This window comes from Notothenia coriiceps, unplaced genomic scaffold (genome assembly GCF_000735185.1).
Source record: "Notothenia coriiceps isolate Sejong01 unplaced genomic scaffold, NC01 NC01_scaffold00014991, whole genome shotgun sequence".
NCBI lineage: Eukaryota > Metazoa > Chordata > Actinopteri > Perciformes > Nototheniidae > Notothenia > Notothenia coriiceps.
Genome location: NW_011347692.1, coordinates 262,245 through 282,709, shown reverse-complemented (window position 1 = coordinate 282,709; position 20,465 = coordinate 262,245). Strand labels below are relative to the sequence as shown.

General features: G+C 43.1%; 2 protein-coding genes across 2 annotated transcripts in view; both read left to right on the top strand.

Annotated features, from left to right (window-relative positions):
- The first annotated feature begins 113 nt into the window (after positions 1-113).
- LOC104948743 (neurobeachin-like protein 2) lies at positions 114-13,976 on the top strand. Its single transcript, XM_010774970.1, has 27 exons — positions 114-287; positions 4,001-4,144; positions 5,266-5,589; positions 6,952-7,101; positions 7,211-7,368; positions 7,542-7,666; positions 7,750-7,867; positions 7,990-8,147; positions 8,223-8,356; positions 8,438-8,545; positions 8,634-8,729; positions 8,843-8,967; positions 9,110-9,250; positions 9,336-9,466; positions 9,561-9,670; positions 9,792-9,909; positions 10,064-10,161; positions 10,261-10,374; positions 10,469-10,555; positions 10,657-10,766; positions 11,280-11,452; positions 11,543-11,637; positions 11,746-11,862; positions 12,667-12,828; positions 12,918-13,066; positions 13,162-13,297; positions 13,506-13,976. Exons 1-27 carry the CDS (start codon positions 114-116, stop codon positions 13,608-13,610), a joined length of 3,660 nt encoding a protein of 1,219 aa, XP_010773272.1. The 3' UTR covers positions 13,611-13,976.
- Positions 13,977-18,267: 4,291 nt separating this feature from the next.
- The window catches only part of LOC104948742 (neurobeachin-like protein 2), an 8,677-nt gene continuing 6,479 nt past the window's right edge, over positions 18,268-20,465 (top strand). The window contains exon 1 of the mRNA XM_010774969.1: positions 18,268-18,277. The gene's annotated coding sequence lies outside the window, so the exon portion shown is untranslated. The remainder of the gene's footprint in view (positions 18,278-20,465) is intronic.

The window sequence follows — 20,465 nt, the reverse complement described above, 5'->3', positions numbered from 1 at the left end:
GATTCCCCTCGCGCAACTAGGGCCGTGCACGTTCCTCAGGCCTGCGAGAGGGAGATCTATGCAACACCGCAATCCGCAGAGCGGGGTGACTTCACCTGCGCACAGGCCGGGGGATGAGAGGCAAGGCCAGGAGGAAAGGAGGAGGAGGAGGAGAGGAAGAGGAGGAGATGAAAGTGGTCAGCGAGAACATCTCTGAGGGATTCTCGATTTATCCCAGTCCCCGAGTGAGAACGCTTAAAAACCTTCATCGGGCTCCTCATTTTAAGTCTTTTGATTCAGTGGACCAGGTGAGCCCCTCGTCTCCATCCCTCCAATGCCGTTGATATCACCTCCTCTCGCCCTGATGATGAAGGGAGAGAGCTACCAGCGCCGCTTTCACCCCTTTTGTACCGCCCTTTGGATTTGGATCTGCCCGCCCACGTGGAGAGAGCGGGACAGACACTATACCACTCAAAGCGGGCAGCAACGCACAAAAACACACCTGCTCGCTCTAGAGACACCTCACCGATAATTACACACCGTGCCAGACACACACAGGAAGAGCTCCCAGTCTGTCCAACGTGCGGGATGTACACCGAGGCGAGGAGCGAGGACCCTCCCCACTGAACCCATCCGAGATACGTGCCAACGCCATCCAAGCCCACACGTACGAGACGTCGCAAGGCGCAGATGTTTATGAGACTAAAACGGGCACAAACGAATGCACCCTGATATATGGTAGTCATTTTTATGAGCATTTAAGTCTTTGAATATCTTCTAGATGATTTGAGTAGTTAGCTAATATACTGAGTATAACCACCACAAACCGCTGCCCCACCACGTATAACGATGCAACCTCAACTAGAAAAAGCATCGTAGCAATCATGAGATTTCCCTCAAGGTGCTGAGCGATGAGCCGCGACACCAATGACAGATACGACAAAACAACTAATTAAATGTGAATAAACAAATAGTCGCTGCTCTGATCACAACAAGAGAGATTCCGCTCTCTACTAGCCCAAGCGCGACGACCCTACCCACTGTCACCATTATCAACACGAAGTCATGAAGACAAAAAATGAAGGCTGCAATCTATCCACTCTGCGTTCCCGTTCGGCCACTCACAAACACATTCGGGACCTAAAGCTCACACAGAAATGTGGAAAAGAGCAGTGAACCCACGCCCAATGGCTGGGTCACCCTTTACTACAGTCTAGCTATAATCAGCATTGTACACACACTGGCGGGTACAGTCATCCTGTTTTCCACTTTTATCAACAAGACAGAATAGATCGAAACGCGCGCAACTCGGACGACAGACAGCGCTAACAAAGGAAGGCGATCACACGACCCTGATGGGCCGAAGACAGAAGACAGCCCTCCTATCTACTGCGGGCGCCCCATTCAAAAAGGAACGCTTCCCAGGTCGGTCGATGCAAATCCACAATCAAGTATTTCAGTTACGCCCATTTGGATTAACATTATAAACATGCAGAGAAAACGTAACACCCCTGAAATCCGGGCATTCACCACACACACCTCATCTCCACAACTCCTGTCCAGAGCGACGAGACACTCCTCAGCACTGACGACAGATCTTGCTCGAGCCACACAGTAACAAACAGAAGCCCTGGCGCCCGGGGCACCAGGTGAATCTCAAAAGAGGCGCAGAAACCACACGCCAAACACCTTTGACGTAAAAGGACTTTTAAGACGGGTAGTGCAGAAGCATCATAGATCATTTGATGCAAAGTACCGGGCTACCTTCCCTGGCCAACTAACAGTTTAAAAACACTTTAGATCCAATCGCACGGGGTCACTAAAACGGTTCCCGTACCACCAGCTTAGTTTTAGGATATGTTTATATCATGCCTCCCCAAAAAAGTTATGGCACATTGGTAAACAAAGTTAGCTCTCCACAAATCATTCTGAAGTAGATTGAAAGTAATTTACTCCAACAAGTAGGTTATCAACCAAAAAACACATAAAAGCACAAATACATAAAGATACACCACAAACGCAGATAACAAATAAACCAAACACCACCCGGCTGCCGGTGCCCGGTGGGCATCAAGAACATACGACAAAACATGAACTGGCCTTTTTAAGATCTGACGGCGCCTCACAAAATAGCCCAAGCAAAACAAATTATGGAACGCAAGTCCCTCCCAACTGGAGACCCTATTTCGGAGCAATCGCACAACAAACAAATATCTTGGAAAGCTCAGAGAAATAAATACAAGAATATAAATGGAAAACCAACCAAAAAAGAATCCACCGTACCACCCTGGAAGCCAACCCACCCTGTGGAGAAAAGTATATCACACAAACCAACATAACTACGTCTGGAGGCTAGAGTACAAAGAGCACACGATCGCGAAAGTATGCACACCCTCTGAGAAATTGCCTCCGAAAAGTTGTATGGTACAGGAGGAGGCCGCAAGGGAGATGCACACCGGTAAAACCTATCACAACCTTGTATCCGGGAAACCATATTCTACAATCGCATTAATAGCGACAAGAACAGTGTGGCGGAGCTCACACATCTATGACAGAACTGAATCTTGACAATTAGGAGTAGCCGTACCATACATACTCAACACGAGAGCCACCTACATTAGCGCGGGGAGGGAGAGACGCGAGCGACTATGTACAGAAGCGCACCCACGCTTTCAGAATCTGGTAGACGTTAACTTTGTGGCAAAACAATAAATGCGTCGTGCTTCCAAGACATGCTGTAATCTATGAACATCAGTATACTGTGATAACAAGATATCATAATTTATACAAGGTGGTAAAATAAAATACAATTATTAAGGTTCCCATGACATGCTTTTCCGGTTATTACCCGTCCCTGTTGTGTGTTATGTAGCTTTTTATGCATGTAAACCGTCTGCAGAGTCACAAACCCTCAAAGTACACCCTGTAAGGGAGTAAAACTCTAACACAGAAAATACCTTGTCTATGCCTGCCCCAGAACGCCTCGTTGGAGATTTTTCTCTTTCCATTTTTTTCTTCCTGAGTACAGTGACGTAACGATACCCAGGTCCAAAATGGACCAATCCGCGGAGCTCCTCACACACACACACTCAGCCTTATCTTTTCTCAGCCGCGGCTCCGGCGAATCTCCGCACGCACACACACCGGGCCTGTGAGTGTGTGCGTGTGTGCTTCAGGCGAGTTCCACGTGTCTCGCCTGTCTCGCAGACCCCCACGCAGCAACCAGGAAAACGACACCAGTAATCCAGCTCACCACTGCCGCTCCTAAAAGCCTCATAGGGCTCACAGCAGAGAGCCCCGCAACGTCCTGCCAACACGGCACCCAGACCCCACGCAGCATTCTCATCTGTTTGTCATTACTGGTGTCATTTTCTGGTTGCTAACAAACGCCATTGAAACACATAATCACTGATGTTCAGCTGTAACGGTGGTTGACTAATCAGAACAGAGTGGGCGAGCTGACCAATCAGAGCACAGTGGGCTCATACAGAGGGGGGGGGGGGGCAGGAGCTCCAACGAACCGTTTAGGACAGAGAGTGAATACACATACTATACAGAGATGCTGTATGAGAATGTGAGTTTGGAACATTGAACAATGTAAATCTGTTCTAGTAGACCTCAACAATGGAATTATGATCAGTAGAAATGTCATGGGACCTTTAACACACACAATACATTTTGGAACTACATTGTCAGGACGTGAATTTTGTTGGTTACATTGACTAAGTAAAACAAATATTAGAAATTATTTCAATGTAGACTTGAGAGGCTTAATAATACGTTAAACACAAAGCATGGGCAGCTGGGTGTGGTTGTCGGTTACTATGTTTGAATGTTCCTGAATTGTCTTGTTGGAGGGTGGGGAGTCACGGATGGGTGTAGGTAGCATCTGAATCACCTTTTTTATTGTAGGTTATAGTGTAGTGAATGACTTTAGGTTATCCTACAGTAGATGCTGCAAGGTGTGGAAACAGGTCTATCCTTTATCCCTTTGTTGAAGGTTATTGTTGTGTTGTTGCAGATATTTGAGGGGGTGGTGAACCTGCTGGACAAGTTGCAGGCCTGGCACAGCACCCCCGGCAGCCCCGGGAACACCGAACTGAAGGAAATGGCCCAGATCGGCCTGCGTATCATCACCGGATACATCCAGCAGCAGCACTCGCAGGTCAGCTGCAGCCACAACATGTCCTGTCCATCACCCAGACAGCATGCCAAACTTTAAAGTGATTTCACAATATTTAACAACCCAAACACCTGTGCGCTTTGACTTGGCAGGAAATACATTTAAAGGGGTGTACAGTGTTTATTTAACTGTAGTGCACTCAGATAAGACCATTTTAGAAATACCAGGCCTTCTATGGGTTTCTTTTCAAAGACATTGCCGTCATTCCTCTTAGGGAGTGTTCTGTACGAAAGGGCCGCTTCTCTTAGAGTTATGGCTGATAGAGGATTGTGGGATTGAGTAAGCATCATAAATGAACTGACCATAAGGCTTTCCATCACATACTGCTGGTTCATCTTCAAAGTAGCTCGACCCCCAACTTTTACCATTGGTCACAGTATCAAGTTTGAAAATAAATTAACTTTATTGCACCTTGACATATGTACTGTAGTTCTCTTGGAACTAAAACAAGCCTGGACCTACTTAAGTTGTCTTATTACACAAATTAAACTCAAATAAAAATAAAAATGGCTTTGTTAATGTCAATGGTGGAAGGTAATTAAGTAGCCTACAAATACAAGTACTGTACAATTATTAGGTTTATTTCGGATATATGATACTTCATATTTCTTCCTTTCAGAGGGATGTATTGCACTTTCTTCATCAGCTTGTAAAATGTTTAAAAGATTGAACCAAACATATTGATTGTTTTTCTTTAAGCCCATTTCGCTGATTATCCGTACATAATATAGAACCTTTAGTTTTACTGGAGTATTTTTAAAATGTGGTTTTGATCATTTTACCCAACTAGAGGATCTGCATACTCCCGAACCACTGCTTAAATCCTTTTTTGAGTGCCATGGGAGCTCACCTGGTAAAGGCCGACGTGTATTAAGAGCTTACAGCACAAAGGAACCTTTCTGCATATCATCCCCTCTCTTTCCCTCGTTACTATCCATCTTCAACTTCACTAAACACCAAAAAGGAAAAAAGTCTGTCTTAACAAAGATATTCCCCCATTAGATCTGAAAAACGAAGCTGTTACATATACATGTTTATTCATCATATGTTTTAATGAACTCTACAAAAGCATAGCAACTGATTGACCTGTTACTCCTTTTCAGGTGTGTGTGATGGCCTATGTGAAGCTCCACAGCCTTCTCCAGACCGTCCTGTGTCTGAGCTGGGAGGAGGTGTGCTTCCTGTTGGGGCAGCTGGGCGCCCCCCTGTGGCCAGGAGGGGTAATGGACGGCCCCAACTGTGGACATGCAGAGACTTACTCCCAGCTTGTGCCCATCGTGCGCACGCTGCTTGACCAGCACGCCGACCCCGACACTCTCAGTGGACTCCTGCCAAATCTGCCCGTCACTAACGGCAGCACCACCTTCGCTGAGGACCTGAAGACTTACTGCCACACTCCTGAGTGGCAGGAGTTTTACCAGCAGCAGGTCAGAGGTTTTTCTATGTGATTTTAAAAATAGATGTCATTTATCTTTTGTTTAGAGAGTCTAGAGAGCCTCTTCTCCAGTCTTTGGTATGACTGAGCAGATATAATCAAACATCCTCTCAGAGATACTGCTGGCTCTGTTCTTTGTCCCATTAGTTTACATTCAGGATTTTGTAACTCTGCCCCCAGTTCTGACCGGTTACCTCCCTGTGTGGGGTTGAGCAATCTAATCCAATTATTTAAAAACTGTTATCATAAGTTTAAAATGTAGAAAAACAACTCTAAACTCCCGATCGTTCTTTCTAGCTGACTTAATGTATTGTAAGCAGATATCAGTGTATGCTCAAACTTGAAGCTGATGCCAGACACACTCACTGCGATCTTAGAGGAGGATTTATCATTGCACTGTGTGACAGTGAATGTTCATAAATCCGTTTTGTTTAGATTACTTTTGTATACAGATCCTGCAATACATTATCCAGAGTGGCATAACTTTGGCTGCCATGACAATTTTGCAACTAGGACCAGGCTGATATTAACAGTTTAGCCTATGTATCTGTTTTGAGTAAATGTATAGGGCAGTTCTAAGTGTATGTATGTTTATAACTCCATGCTTGTGAAGCGACAGGACAGTAAGAGGAAAGATCAACAGATAAGGTTGAAGTCCAGTAGCACAAATAATCTCCTAATTTAATAAATAGACACGGGGAAACAGTTGAAGTAGTTGGGAAGTGTATTTCCAGTCGTGTTTCTCATTTTTACAATGAGAATCATCCCGGTTGTATTACACTTATAAAAGTTTGTAAGAAAGCATACTTCTTTATAAGTCACCTTTAGAAATCAAACAATAACTAACTAACCATATCTTGAAAATGCTTGGATTGTGGCTTAAGGGGAACTTAGAAGTGTACGTTTATCATCTACGTTATGATTTGTAGGCATTCTCAAAGGCCCAAAATGTCGTTGGGCTTAACCTACCTATGTAATTCAAAGAGACAAGAGCCTGCCAGGAAGAGACTCAAAATGACCACAAGGAAACTGACAATAACAAAATAGACTACAACAACACTAGAAACAACTGCAAATAGATAAATCAGCAAAAAAGGGGGGAAAAACCACAGGCAAAACAATTACTATAATTAGGACACAACTACAGAGAGACAGAAAAACACCACAAAGAGGCAGAAAGCCATGGAGGGATGTGTGATGACACAAAAAGACATAAATCAACCAGAAAAAAATTGCTTAATGTTTAGATCTGTGTTTCTTGCTCCTATGTAGAATAAGTGAAGCATTATGCATATGTGTGCTATTCTATCTGAATGTGTGTGTTAATGTCCCCCTTCTGAACCCCCCTCTCCAGGTTCAGCCCACCATGGAGCTATATGAGCTGGACAGGTTTGGGAGGAGCCATGACATCATGTCCAATTTCTGGAATTCCTGCTTCGATGACCTGATGAATACAGCCCAAAGACGGGACAAAGAGAGATCAGACAGCAAGTCCAAGTTTCAGGTTATAAAACTTTAAAGCTTCATGCAACAAACACTGACATTAACCAGCTAGCAGGGTTAAACCTTTCACATTACTGATCCTATATTTGTACATGTCTGTTGGTAATCAGGAAGTGATTGTGGACCCCTGCCTGAAACGAGCAAAAAGTGAGAACAACAGGTACTTCAGTGTGCAGAAGCAGAGCTCCAGCCAGCAGGGGGTGGTGTGGCAGCACTGGAGAGCTCTGCGGAGGCTTCTGACCAGTGAGAGAGGAGCATGGGCCAACAAGTATGACATCCTCTCATTTTAACCTGTCCTTTTTCTTTTAATCCATTTGACCAATAATGACATGCAACTATATGAGAGGGAACGCTATTATCTGAAACAATACAGTCCGTTTTGTGTTTCTTGATCCCCAGAATGTCGTTCATTTTAATATTTCCTTTGCCTTTTTTTGCCAGAGTTCAACCAGTGGTGAAATTGAAATTGTCCAACGCAGAGACTTATTCAAAGATGCGTCTCAAGCTTGTGCCCAACTTCAACTATGATCCTCACAGTGAGGCCAGCGCCCTGAGGGACAACATGGGTATGTCACTGAGGTTAAACATATGCAAGCTGCTTTTTGTCATGTAGGCAAAATGCACTAAAGACGTTTTTTGTGGTCTCCAGGAGCGGACAGCCCTCGTAGCTCTGACCTGCTCCCCTTGAATGTTGCAAAGGAAGCAAAAGTTAGTGACATGGAGGACGATCAGTTAGGAGACGAGGACGTTGTCTTCTTGGATAACAAGTGAGTCTTTCATTCCCATATATTTTTGTGCCAGTGTCTGGGGCAATTCACAGAAGGATTGTTTTTAAATAGTTGAAATGTCATTAAATATGTTATGATTTAAAATGTTTCTTTGCTGTCAGGGTGGAGGGAGAAGACGAGAGCCAGAAAGAAAAACTGGTTCTGTCTGAAGACTGTGAGCTTATCACCATCGTGGCGGTTGTTCCGGGTCGTCTGGAAGTAACCACGCACCATCTATACTTCTATGATGGCAACAGCGAGAAAGAAGAGACAGAAGAAGGTAAGAAAAGGTGTGATCACGGGCAACTCACCAAACTTTATTTACTGTACCCTGAATAATATCTGCTTCAATTAGGAATCGGGTTTGATTTTAAGAGACCTCTGTCTCAGCTGAGAGAAGTCCATCTGAGGCGCTACAACCTGCGACGATCTGCGCTGGAGCTCTTCTTCATCGACCAGTCTCACTACTTCATCAACTTCAGGAAGAAGGTGATGCTCAGTTTCAATGTAATTCCTTCTGCGCTGATATCATCATTAAATGAATTACATTATTTCTATCTGCTTTTACAGGTACGAAACAAAGTGTACTCCAGGATTCTGGGTCTGCGGCCTCCCAACCTGTTTTACTTCGGCTCTCGCTCCCCCCAAGAGCTACTGAAGGCATCTGGGCTTACACAGGTCATTTTTAATTGAGTTCTCTTAATGGGGTGTTATTCTCATCTCATTTTTGCCTATTATGATGGACTTATGTTGGTGTTTTGAACAGAAATGGGTGTGCAGAGAAATCTCCAATTTCGAGTACCTGATGCAACTGAATACTATTTCTGGACGCACTTACAACGACCTGTCGCAGTATCCTGTGGTGAGTACACTGCATCTCCACTGTGCACTGCATATATTTACGTATATGTATATTTTATCCTAATCTTAGAATGGACTTCATGTTGCATTTGGGTGTTTTTCCTTTCTCTTCAGTTCCCCTGGATCTTGTGTGACTACACCTCTCCCATTCTGGATCTGGATGACCCGTCAGTTTTCAGAGATTTGTCCAAGCCCATTGGTGTGGTCAACTCTCGGCATGCACAGAATGTCAGAGAAAAGTAAGTGGTTATATAGTAATGGAATTTATGTTGGATTAAAAGGGTTAGCTAGTAGCTAACCGTGGATGCAACATAAGGAGCTAAAAGTGCAAAATACTCAGTCTTCTATTCCTAAATCAATATGCATACTGTTTGTCACTAGGTATGAGAGCTTTGAGGACCCAACAGGCACCATCGACAAATTCCACTATGGCACACACTACTCTAATGCAGCAGGAGTCATGCACTACATGATCCGCATGGAGCCGTTCACAACTCTGCATATCCAGCTGCAGAGCGGCAGGTGTGGACGCTGGCTTGTACATTATACTTCAAGGGAAATCTGTTTTCTTTGCAGCTTCGTGTTTTTAACTCCTGTTGTCGTTTAGGTTTGACTGTGCAGACCGACAGTTCCACTCGGTGCCAGCAGCCTGGCAGGCTCGCATGGAGAGTCCAGCTGACGTCAAAGAGCTCATCCCGGAGTTTTTCTACTTCCCAGAATTCCTGCAGAACCAGAATGGTGAGGAAGCAAATGAATCGGCTTTGTTTTGCTCTGAGATGTTGATGCAGATATTTGTTTAATGTCAGAACCTAATGCATCTTCATGGTTGTAGGCTTCGATCTGGGACAGTTGCAGATATCTCAGGATGCTGTGGCCGATGTTCTGCTGCCTCGCTGGGCCTCTTCCAGAGAAGACTTCATCAAGCAGCACAGGAAAGCCCTGGTGAGTCCACATAAACACTGTACAGAGTATTTAACCTAGCTGTCAATGGCATATTTGTTTATTAACACACTATATTAAGACAACTATTCAAGATGACAATATTCAGAATCCTAAACTGTAGGAATGTGAGCACGTGTCCAGTCACCTCCATGAGTGGATCGACCTCATCTTTGGTTTCAAGCAGAGGGGCGAAGAGGCAGTAAACGCCCTCAATGTCTTCTACTACTGCACTTATGAGGGTAAGACATACTCTTTTGTTATAGAGATCAATGGAACCTTCTAGGCTTTTTACAATAATTTATTTCGACTGATTTCCCATAACACCCATCAGTCTTAATACATGAAATTGTTTATCTGTGAGCCTCACTTATTTCTTGTTTGGCTCTCTTGCAGGCGCTGTAGATCTGGATGCAATTGCCAACGAGACGGAGCGCAAGGCCCTTGAAGGCATCATCAGCAACTTTGGACAGACTCCCTGTCAGCTCCTGAAGGTACAACTCCCCCATTCATTCACAGCCTTGATTATCAACAAATGGCTTTTATGTTCCTGTTTCAAAACAGTTTTATATGACATTACCATCTCCCCCCAGGAGCCTCATCCTCCTCGTATGTCAGCTGAGAACGCAACCAGGCGGCAGGTCCGCCTGGACACTATACCCCTGAATATCTTTGAGCACCTCAACAAACTCCGACCATTTGTGGAAGTGAGTTTTGTCTCTTAAACAGTATTCCTCTAAATAAACAAACTATATTGTTTTTCCGTGTATTTAATAAAATGTGTGCCTATGTGTGCCTCAGGTGGTAAGCGATGGCTTTCCTCTGGTCCAGGCAGTGGTACCAAAGAGCCAGAATCGCCCCTTTATCATCCAAGGCTCAGATATGCTGGTAAGGAACAGTCCCCCACATGTAAAACTGAACACAGGCATATAAATACATTCATTTGAAACAGTTTCAGCATTTAGTATTATGGTTCTTTTTCTCTACAGGTGACTGTGAGTTCGAACGGGTTAATAGGGACACACAGCTGGCTGCCTTATGACAAAAACATCGCCAACTACTTCACCTTCACCAAGGACCCCACCATGACTAATCCCAAGTGAGTGCCCTCAGAAAACACACGCCCATGTGAAGCCTATGTTTTTGTGGTTGTGTGTTACATATCTGTTTACCAAACTCTGAGGAATCACATTAGCTGAGTCTGAAACAAGCTTCTCCATACTTAGAAAAAAATGTTTTTGATGGATGTAATTTTTTTTCTCGGAAATCCTCAACCGAGTTGTTGAAATGTGCTTTACCTCACAACATTAAAAGATGCATAAAACGTTCCTGACAGCTGGATTGAAGCATCACATCTGTCTGACTCTTTGTGGTGCTTCAAAGCCTTTTTTAATTCATGGAAATTTCCTTTAATGGGTCTTATGCTTCACCGACCTTGAACATAGATCACATAAAGGCGAAATAAATCAGTGTAAGAACCATTTCAACGCTGTGTTTCATGCAGGTTGTAATTTGCAGATGTTATGACAGTTTAATGCGCCCGTTATAAATCTCCTCCACGTTCAGCTCACTCTCGCTTCCTTTTTTCTTTCATCCCTGCTTTGTGGTGCAGGACGCAGCGATTCTTAAGCGGACCTTTCTCTCCGGGGGTGGAGATCAGTGCTCAGGTGCTGGTGGTGTCCAACGACGGCCGCCTGCTCTTCAGTGGAGGACACTGGGACTGCAGTCTCCGTGTCACCCAGCTTGGGAAGGGCAAGCTGGTGGGCAGGATTTGCCGGCACATTGGTGAGCTCATATACTAGTATTTTAATTTATATTATGCTTTGTTTCCAAATATGCTAAATATTTATTGGTATTTTTATATGTTCCTCAAAGACGTTGTTACTTGCTTGGCTCTGGATCTCTGTGGCATCTACCTCATTTCTGGTTCACGGGACACATCCTGTATAGTGTGGCAGGTTCTGCAGCAGGTAAACATTTACAAATCATCTCACATGTGAATGTCACCTGTGAATCATTTTGTTCTACAGTCAAAGTTGTGGCTCCACATATGAATCCTCCTTTTGTCTGTCCCTCAGGGGGGCTTCTCCAGCGGTCTGTCTCCTCGACCCGTGCAGGTCCTCTGTGGCCACGACCAGGAGGTCACCTGTGTGGCCATCAGCACTGAACTGGACATGGCTGTGTCAGGGTCGAAGGTCAGTGATATCACACTATATGAACATTTATAAGCTTAATAAAAAAATAAGGCATTTAAAAAAATAAAGAGGAAATAAATCCTATTGTCAACGCATGGTTTGTATCATGACTCATCAATCAGGGGTTCATTTTGGTCCAAATGTTAATTTACTACAATGAAAGGAAAGTATTTTTTGATTGTTATAATAGTTGCAACATGTTCTGTTGATCAACCAATGGACTTAACTTTTGCACACTTTGGTAAATATAGATTTCAAAATATAGATTTCTATGTAATGCAATTATTTTTAAATGTTTATCTTGTACAGCTTGAGTTCTGTAGGTATTTACAAGTGTTGAAAATGTAGAAATACTACTTGGATGTCCTCCAAGCAAACTTTGATGTGGCTCATTAGAAGTGAGAATGTAATCTGCACCAGCTACATGACATAAAACCCAAACCTTTATGAAGACACAGATGTTGCCATCTTATAGCCACCGGTTGTTCAAACTAAATTAATCAAACCACAGCTTTGGCTGATGCTGTCTTTTCTTCTTCCTATGTTCCTTACTGGTTAAACAGGTTAGATTAGAGAAGATATATGTACATGCAAGTCTGTTATGCCTAATAGTAATTTGAAGGGCTTTTGATTCTTCTATTAAGATTCTCTCTGTTGCCAGAAGTTGCAGCAGGACATTGCCAGGGCTCCAATAAACTAAGTCCATGTGGCTTTGGTTTGCATTTCTGAAACCAAAACAATGCACAGTGGAGTTTGCTTTGCATCTAAACTAAATCTAAATCATTGCTGTTCACTGTGTATCAGGATGGGACTGTGATAGTGCACACTGTCCGGCGAGGCCAGTTCCTGCGGACTCTGCGGCCCCCTGGAGAAAGCTGGGTCCCCGCACACATCTCTGAGCTCCAGGTGGGCATGGAGGGCCACATCGTGGTGCAGACCTCGCTGGAGGAGCGCTCTCATAGAAAGGTACTTTAATATCGTACAGAGCGAATACACACTCAAACAAGTTTCTCCAACTGTTTATTACCTCAATTAAAACCTGCTTATTCCTTCAGGGCAAGTACTCCATTCATGTTTACACAGTAAACGGCTGCCTGCTGTCCTCCTTCACCATGGAGGAGCAGGTGACTGCTCTCCACCTTGTGTCTGAACACATCATCGTGGGAACCGTGAAAGGCAGCCTGCACATACGAGATTTATGCAGGTAGAGCAACGTTTTAAGTAATTATAATGCTGCCAATTTACAGCTTGTATAATAACTTTACGTTTTTAAGTCTTCATTCTAACTCTGTTTGACAGTCTGGACGCGTCGGTTAGACCGCTGGCCTTGAAAGTTCCTGTGAGAAGTGTGTCTGTCACCAAAGAGTGCAGCCACATCCTTGTGGGACTGGAGGACGGGAAGTTAATTGTTGTGGGGGCAGGGAAGCCAGAGGAGGTGAGAAGCAAGACATCAAGTGATTGTTAGATGTGGGACTGGGGTGGCGGTGTGTGTTTGTGACTGTGTGAGGAGGAGGGGGGGGGTAATCATATGCTAAGTGCTTGTTAAAAACCAGGTTTTTCAGATGATAATTGAGCGTCTTTGGTCTAACATCTCTGTTTTAGCCCTCAAGTAAAGATTAACATATTTACTCTCCTGTTCTCAGGTTCGTTCAGGGCAATTCCCCCGCATTTGGGGCTCCACACGTCGCATCTCTCAGGTGTCGGCGGGTGAAACTGAGTATAATCCCACTGGGAATGCTGGCAAATGAGATGAGCAATGGCGGAAGAACTCTGAGGACACCGAAGGCTGCTGATACCAACATGCTCACCAGACTCAACAAGGCTTTGTTCCCTTTACAAGCTGGGAGACTATCCTCCTCAGCCTCTGATCTCTCTGAGAGAGCAACTATACACTGTGCACTTTTTTGTATTCTTAATGGATTTTATATTTTATTGTGTATTTCTTTACATGTGTGTACTGTTTTTAATCTGCATCATTCCAAAGAGTGGCCTTTGTTTTTGTTGAAGAAGAAGAGCTTGGTGTTGGAGGTTGTGAACTGCATTTAAACAGCGAGTCATAATTCAGGGACGCGACTCACGCTGACTCACGTGCAGCCATCGGACATGGAGAGAAGTAACACTCTGTGAACTTTTTGTCAGAGGGACAGCTGTGATGTCTGCAGTTGAATGTCCCAAAGCGGCTGTTTTGGCAATGGCACCTTCTTAAAACTCCTGGAAACTTGAAAACTGCTGTAAATGTTGCTCGAGATTTCCACATTGCAATACTAGTAAATACCACAGGGGGATGGACTTTGAAGAAGAAAGACACATGGGTGACTGATCACTATAATAAACCAATGCTGTGTCATGATCAAGATTTGCAGATCCTTGCAGCAGCAGAAGATCCCCGCAATACCACGGTGTATAATCCTGGAGTCCTTTAGGCTCTAAGCGAAGTAAAACTGTTACAATTAAAGCAATAACTGCTTTAATGGTCAAGTATGTGATATAAATTCACCTTTTTGTCATGCCTGTGGAGCTTAGATGCAATGAAACTCGAGAGGATTGCCTCCTGTTGCCTTACACACACAATTAGATCTTAACAAATGTGGCTGGACTAGTTTTGTTACTTCTCTGTTTAGCACACGACTATGTCTCTGTTTTTACTCCATCTGAAAAGTGCCTTTTTTAGCTTGTGTCTTGAGCCATGTATAAACACTGAATTCTGATCATATAATGTAAGATCACTATATGTCTGAATGTTGCCCTGCTGTCCTGATTCAAACACACCGTACATGTCTGCTGTGTGTCAGATGTGAGTAAGATGTTGCTAATGAACTCAGTAAACTCTTGGTCGGATGCACATACTTGCCTGTGCTGGTGTTGTGCTGTTTTATGAAGCGCTGAAAACATCTGAAGACATGATGACTCTGAAGCCTGAAAGTCTGTGAGTGAGTTTCCGAGGAATTCACTTCCTGCCAGCTGCTTTTACTGTGGTTGGAACAAACTAGTTGTTATGCAGTTTCATGACGAAGCGGGACAAAGGGAACTATTTGGGTGTAAGGCAATACCCATAACATTGTCCTCACATACAAATTACCTTGTCTTTACAAGTGTTGCTCAGAGAACTATATTTAAAGTGTTTTCTTTCTCTTTACAAATTATCTTTTTTCTACCCGTGGAAATACACAAAATCAGTGAATTTAGGCTGTCTAAAATAACAATTAATTAAAAACACACAACTGTAAGATGAGATCGAGTTTCTGATCTGGTCTGTGAACATAAAGGATTGTTTGGCACCGGTTCAAGCACACATCTGATACTCTAGGTTGCTATTGTGTTTACTGCAATTAATTCATGTAATGCTGCTCTGTTTTTGCTATCAATGTTATGAATGTAATGTTTCACTTAATTATGCAGTAGATTAAGCCTTAAGTTTAATCAGACCAAAATGGAGGCTTCCTTTTTATCATTGGGTCTTTACAAAAAGTGGGTTGAAGATGGATGTTTATGATGGTTTTGGTATTATCTGTTGTTCAATTATCCCAATTTGGATTACAAATGATCATTCAAACAGCTTTGAGTGCAGCACTGCCTTAAATGTTGATTATCTTTTAGCTTTTGTTTTTTTTTCTTGGATGATGTTGAAAATACACTTTATTTAAAAAAAGAAAAAAATGAAGTAGTCTGTGCTCCTTGTAACTTGAGCATGACACTGGGGCTTGTGATTGTCTGTTTTCTCTTTTTATTATCTAAAGTCGTTTTCAGTCTTAAGCTTTCTAGAAATTGTCCCTATATGGGCAATGATAGTGAATTCACGCTTATATTTAGAAACCCTCTTTCTTCTGAACCCCTGCCCATACCCTGAGGATAATCGGCCATTACTGAGAAATGATCTCTGTTTCTTGTGTGTGAACCACAGCAGGAAGGAAACTGATCCACTGCCACGAGGCTGATCATCCAGCTCGTCGACTGTAATCCCAGCCTCTCATGCGTCTGCGATGTTAACCCTGTTTGAGTTGAAAAGGTCACAACAGCAAGCAATGGCACATTTACTTGAAGAGGAGACTTTGATGTCCTGGTGGGCCGAACATCCTGTCGGCCTCCCCATAAACACCTCTGGGGGTACAATCCGGAGGGGTGAGGAGGGTGATAAAAACCGACCTGTAGACCCCCATTCGAATACAAACCACATAAGGGAAGTGGAGCAGGAGTGGAAGAGGGTCGAGTTGCTCTGATGTTGCTCCTCTGACAATGGTGGGAGGAGTTGCCACCTTGCTCTCGGTTATTGACAGCCTCTGACCTCCAGACCTGAGGGCAGGCTGAGGGGATGGTTGTCTTGAAACGCTGCAATTTCAGTGTTGTTCAAGTTGTTCCTGCCAATAACCGCAACAACCCTCAAACAGGCCTCTGTCAACAACCTCAGACCTCCCCCTCCCTCCTCTCCCCTGTCCTTCTCCCCCACTGGTCCATTTCTCCTCTGCCTGTGGGCTACAGCTTTTATATAGCTGCCTTATCATCCCACTTATAGGAACACAAGGGACCTGGCCCTCAGATAAAGAGTCTAAAAAGTAACGGATAAAGATTGAGGGAGAGCGTTTATTTGCATGATTCCTACTAAACTAGTGTGTATGTTACCTGTTCATTTGATGATTATAATGCACAGGAAACCATCTCCGACTTACATGCTTTTTTTCCTCAAACTTTTTTAGATCGAATATAAGGTGGGATAAGTTTACTACAACATGTTGCCAGATATTTTTCTAAACATTATCTTGAAACAAGACAGACAAAGCAGAATACAACTGCTGAAGCTGAGACATAAAGAAAAATTATACTTTAATCTAAAATAAATATTGAAACATGTCAAAAGAAGTATAAACCCAAACAACAATTATAAACCCAAACAACAATTTGGCAAGATATATATTTTTTGCTGTTATTTGGTGAAAACTAATAGATTATTCAATTGATACATTACATAATTAATCAACAAATTGAAACAGAAAGTATGTTTTCTTTAGAAAAAAATACATTGATGTTTCATTACTTAACAAACATCTCTTGTTAAGATTGGATGTCACTTACTCGCTTTTAAGGGAGCACAAACTGCGCTGAGGAAGAGTTTTCTTCTGTGTCTGTGCATGAATGAGAGAAACTGATTTAAATTCTGAAGTTTGATCGGAGCAGAAACATCTTCTCTGTCTCCTCTGATCCCTCAGCAGGCTTTGAAGTGCAAGTAGCATTGTGTCAGAGAGATCTCTCCATTTGTTTTCCTCTGAAGTCTCCAGGCCCTCCTGCGATGCATTCACTGAATTTACAAGGTGTGTAATTTACCCTGCGTTGGTTTTCTAATCTTTTGAGTTGCTGAGATCAAACATGTGCTTCTTCTTAAGACCAGCTTGTTTGATTCACATGCTCTCTTTTGTTTCTGATAACAACTGATCACAGCTCTGTGTAAGTATCTCTGTAGGGTTGTAAAATAGTGCCATGAACAGAGCTCCATTTCATTTTTTTATCCAAGTAACTACATACAGGGTTTTTTAATTAAGATAAGTTAAGATGATAAGATGAACCTTTATTACCTACGTACATAATGGAGAGTGTAACCCATTTTATAAAAAGCTATAAAAAGACTCAACATATTGATATAATTAAAATATAAATACTTCTGAATTTGTGGTTTCTTCCAAACATTTAATAGAATGAATAAATAGAGACAAAATTAAGTATGTTAATGTGAAAAGAAGCAGAATGACTTTCAAATAAATGATATATCAATTAAGGTTCTTTTATATGCTTTCCCAAGAGGAAGGACATATTCAGATCCTTCCTCCATATATATATATTTATAAAACGGACAAGTCAAATCAAGCAATCTGATTGGTTCTTAGCCGTGATATACTGAGCGTATACCATGGGTAGAATTGTAAGTTACTTTTCACAACAAGTCAGTATCCCTCCGCGTCTAAGAAAAACAGTATACCGTTGGGCTGAAAAGCAAACTGCCTGCAGTTTGCTTTTCATACTGGAACAAGAAAGCAGCGGAGAAAGCCTCCTTTTTACGCAGCGGTCCAGACATAGACATCAAACGGCAAAACATATTCAGTGTGCAGTTCCTTTGGCATTAGGGCAGGGATATCTAGACACTTTCCAAGGTTTGACATAATGAATTGTGCTACTTTTAAAGCAAGCAACGATGTTTTCAAATCTGTAATCAAAGAGGTCCGAAAAAACACTATCGACCAATCAGATTGCTTGATTTGACTTGTGAGACTGCCAAGGCACACNTTCACTATTTTACAAGTCAAGCCCCAAGGTACCCGTCGGCGGGTACTTTTTTTTTTTTTTTCACGACACTGTGTCTCAGGGGATCTTAATATTTAAGAACCTATGTTCTTAAATATTAAGATCCCCTGAGACACAGTGTCGTGAAAAAAAAAAAAAAAGTACCCGCCGACGGGTACCTTGGGGCTTGACTTGTAAAATAGTGAATAAGGCTAGCACTACTACAAGAAAATCCTATTTAAAGACCAAAATCTTTATTGTGTTATTCCATCTTTCAAAAATGTAAGCTTAAGTAAGTAACTAAAACATCAGTAACTGCAATATATTTTAGAAAACAGGAGTAAATTCAGTTTGAAATATATTTTCAGCTGCCTATTTGATAGAGAGACTATAGGATTAATTCAAAATGAGTGACTGTGCCTGTGTAGTTATCTGAAAACAATGGATGTTATGGCTTTGGCTCGGGCTACACAGAGAAAGCTTATTAGTTAATAGGTTCAATTTATTGTTAAGTGTCTTTTCTATGGATTTATTCTCATTAAGACAAATATGGAATGTCTCGAGACTTGCATTTAATAATCCAACTCTTCCTTACAACTCACCCATGCACAGTGTGTCGGAGTTGGGCATGCAGGATCGGATCTCCACCTCAATGTTGGAGCACTGGGTGCAGGTATTGCAGGGTTTGGTGCTAATACGCTCCTCTGAAAAAGTTCCCGGGGCACAGATCTGGCATTGCGTGTCTCCCTGCAGGCCACACTCCCTCGTAACACCCTCGCCAGCTCGAGTGCATTTAGAGCAAAGTGCACACAGGCCGTGTTGACTCAAAAAGAAGTAGCCGATGCCACATTTACATTGTGTGTCTTGAGTGCCAGAACAAGAGGCATGCGTGGGAATACCAGACGGGCACTTTGCACAGGGAATGCAGGGGCTGAGGCCATTCGATGAAAAAAACGTTCCTGGGAAACAGATAACAAAATCAGTGTCAGTGTGGGTAAACGGGTTTTCTCTCACAAATATCAGTGGCAATGATTAGACGTGTTGCTATTTAAATCTTCAGAGCTTTTACATAGATGACAGAGATAATGAAGAGGCAGGTAAACATATGCCACTGGTGCAGTAACATTAGATTATAATTGCTTACCCTTTGGGCATGGCGTGCACTTGGTATCCTCTTTCCCACACTTTTCCAGCACTTGGGAGCCAGCAGGACACAGACTGCAACACTGCCCCGATTCAGTGAACTGGCCGCTGGTACAGGCATCTCCGAGAGTAACCTACAGTAAATAAATAGAAATACCACTGTGTAACTAAACAAATACCATCTTATGTCTGAGGCGATTCAGAATCAGCAGTCACAGGGTTGTTATTTAACTTAAGTAGTTGCTAAACAGGAAAACCAAAGTGGAGGTTTTGTGGAGTTTTCTGCCTTTGAAACATGTGGGAAGAAAATCACATTCACACTTCCTGCCCCTGTGCGAATGAAGAAAAGAAAACCTAAATGGCCCTCTTTTTATCTATCTATCTGCCTCAGTTTTCACCCTTAAAGTGCTCTGAATCCTTATCTGCAAGTGGGTAATGGAGAGCCCAGCTTGGGTTATGACATGAGGGATAGATCAGACATTCCTATGGGCCTCTGCAGCAGGGCTGGTGCCTGTCAGCAGAGGCTGGCTTTAATCAGATGGCTTTAGACCAGTGGAAAGAAAAAGACATGAAGTGGCGAAGGAAAACACTGAGAAAAGGAGGAAGTAAGAATTCAAGAGCTCTTCCGCCCTCCCACTCATTCCAAATCACAGCAAATGACAATGTGTAGTTGTGTGTGTGAATACAGTGAATGTGTGTGTATTTATTGACACCAGAAAGGGGGGTGGTGGGGTATTTGAAAGAGACGGTCCCAGCCTCAGGCGAGGGTGTCATTTAACCAAGGCTGCCCAGCATGCAAGTGTCTGTTTGGGTAGGGGGGGGCCTTTGAAGTCCCAGGTGTGTTTTTGGAGGTCAGTATTTCACTAACTCCCCTTCTCCAGGCTCTGAACGACGGCATCTTAAACATGCACACATTTGAAGGAGATTGGCCCACGCTGCCTGGGGGCCGACAAGAGCAAACAGATGTCTAACAACTAACCTCTTGCAAAGGGGAAGAGTAACAGCTAAACAACCCACTGACTTCTCTTTGTCTCTGATGTCTGCCAACAAACACAGTCAACATGTGTGAACCTGCATAGCCTCCAACAAAAAGCTCACCACACACACACACACACACACACACACACACACACACACACACACACACACACACACACGCACACCATCAGTGGTAAGGACATGCAGCGTATTGC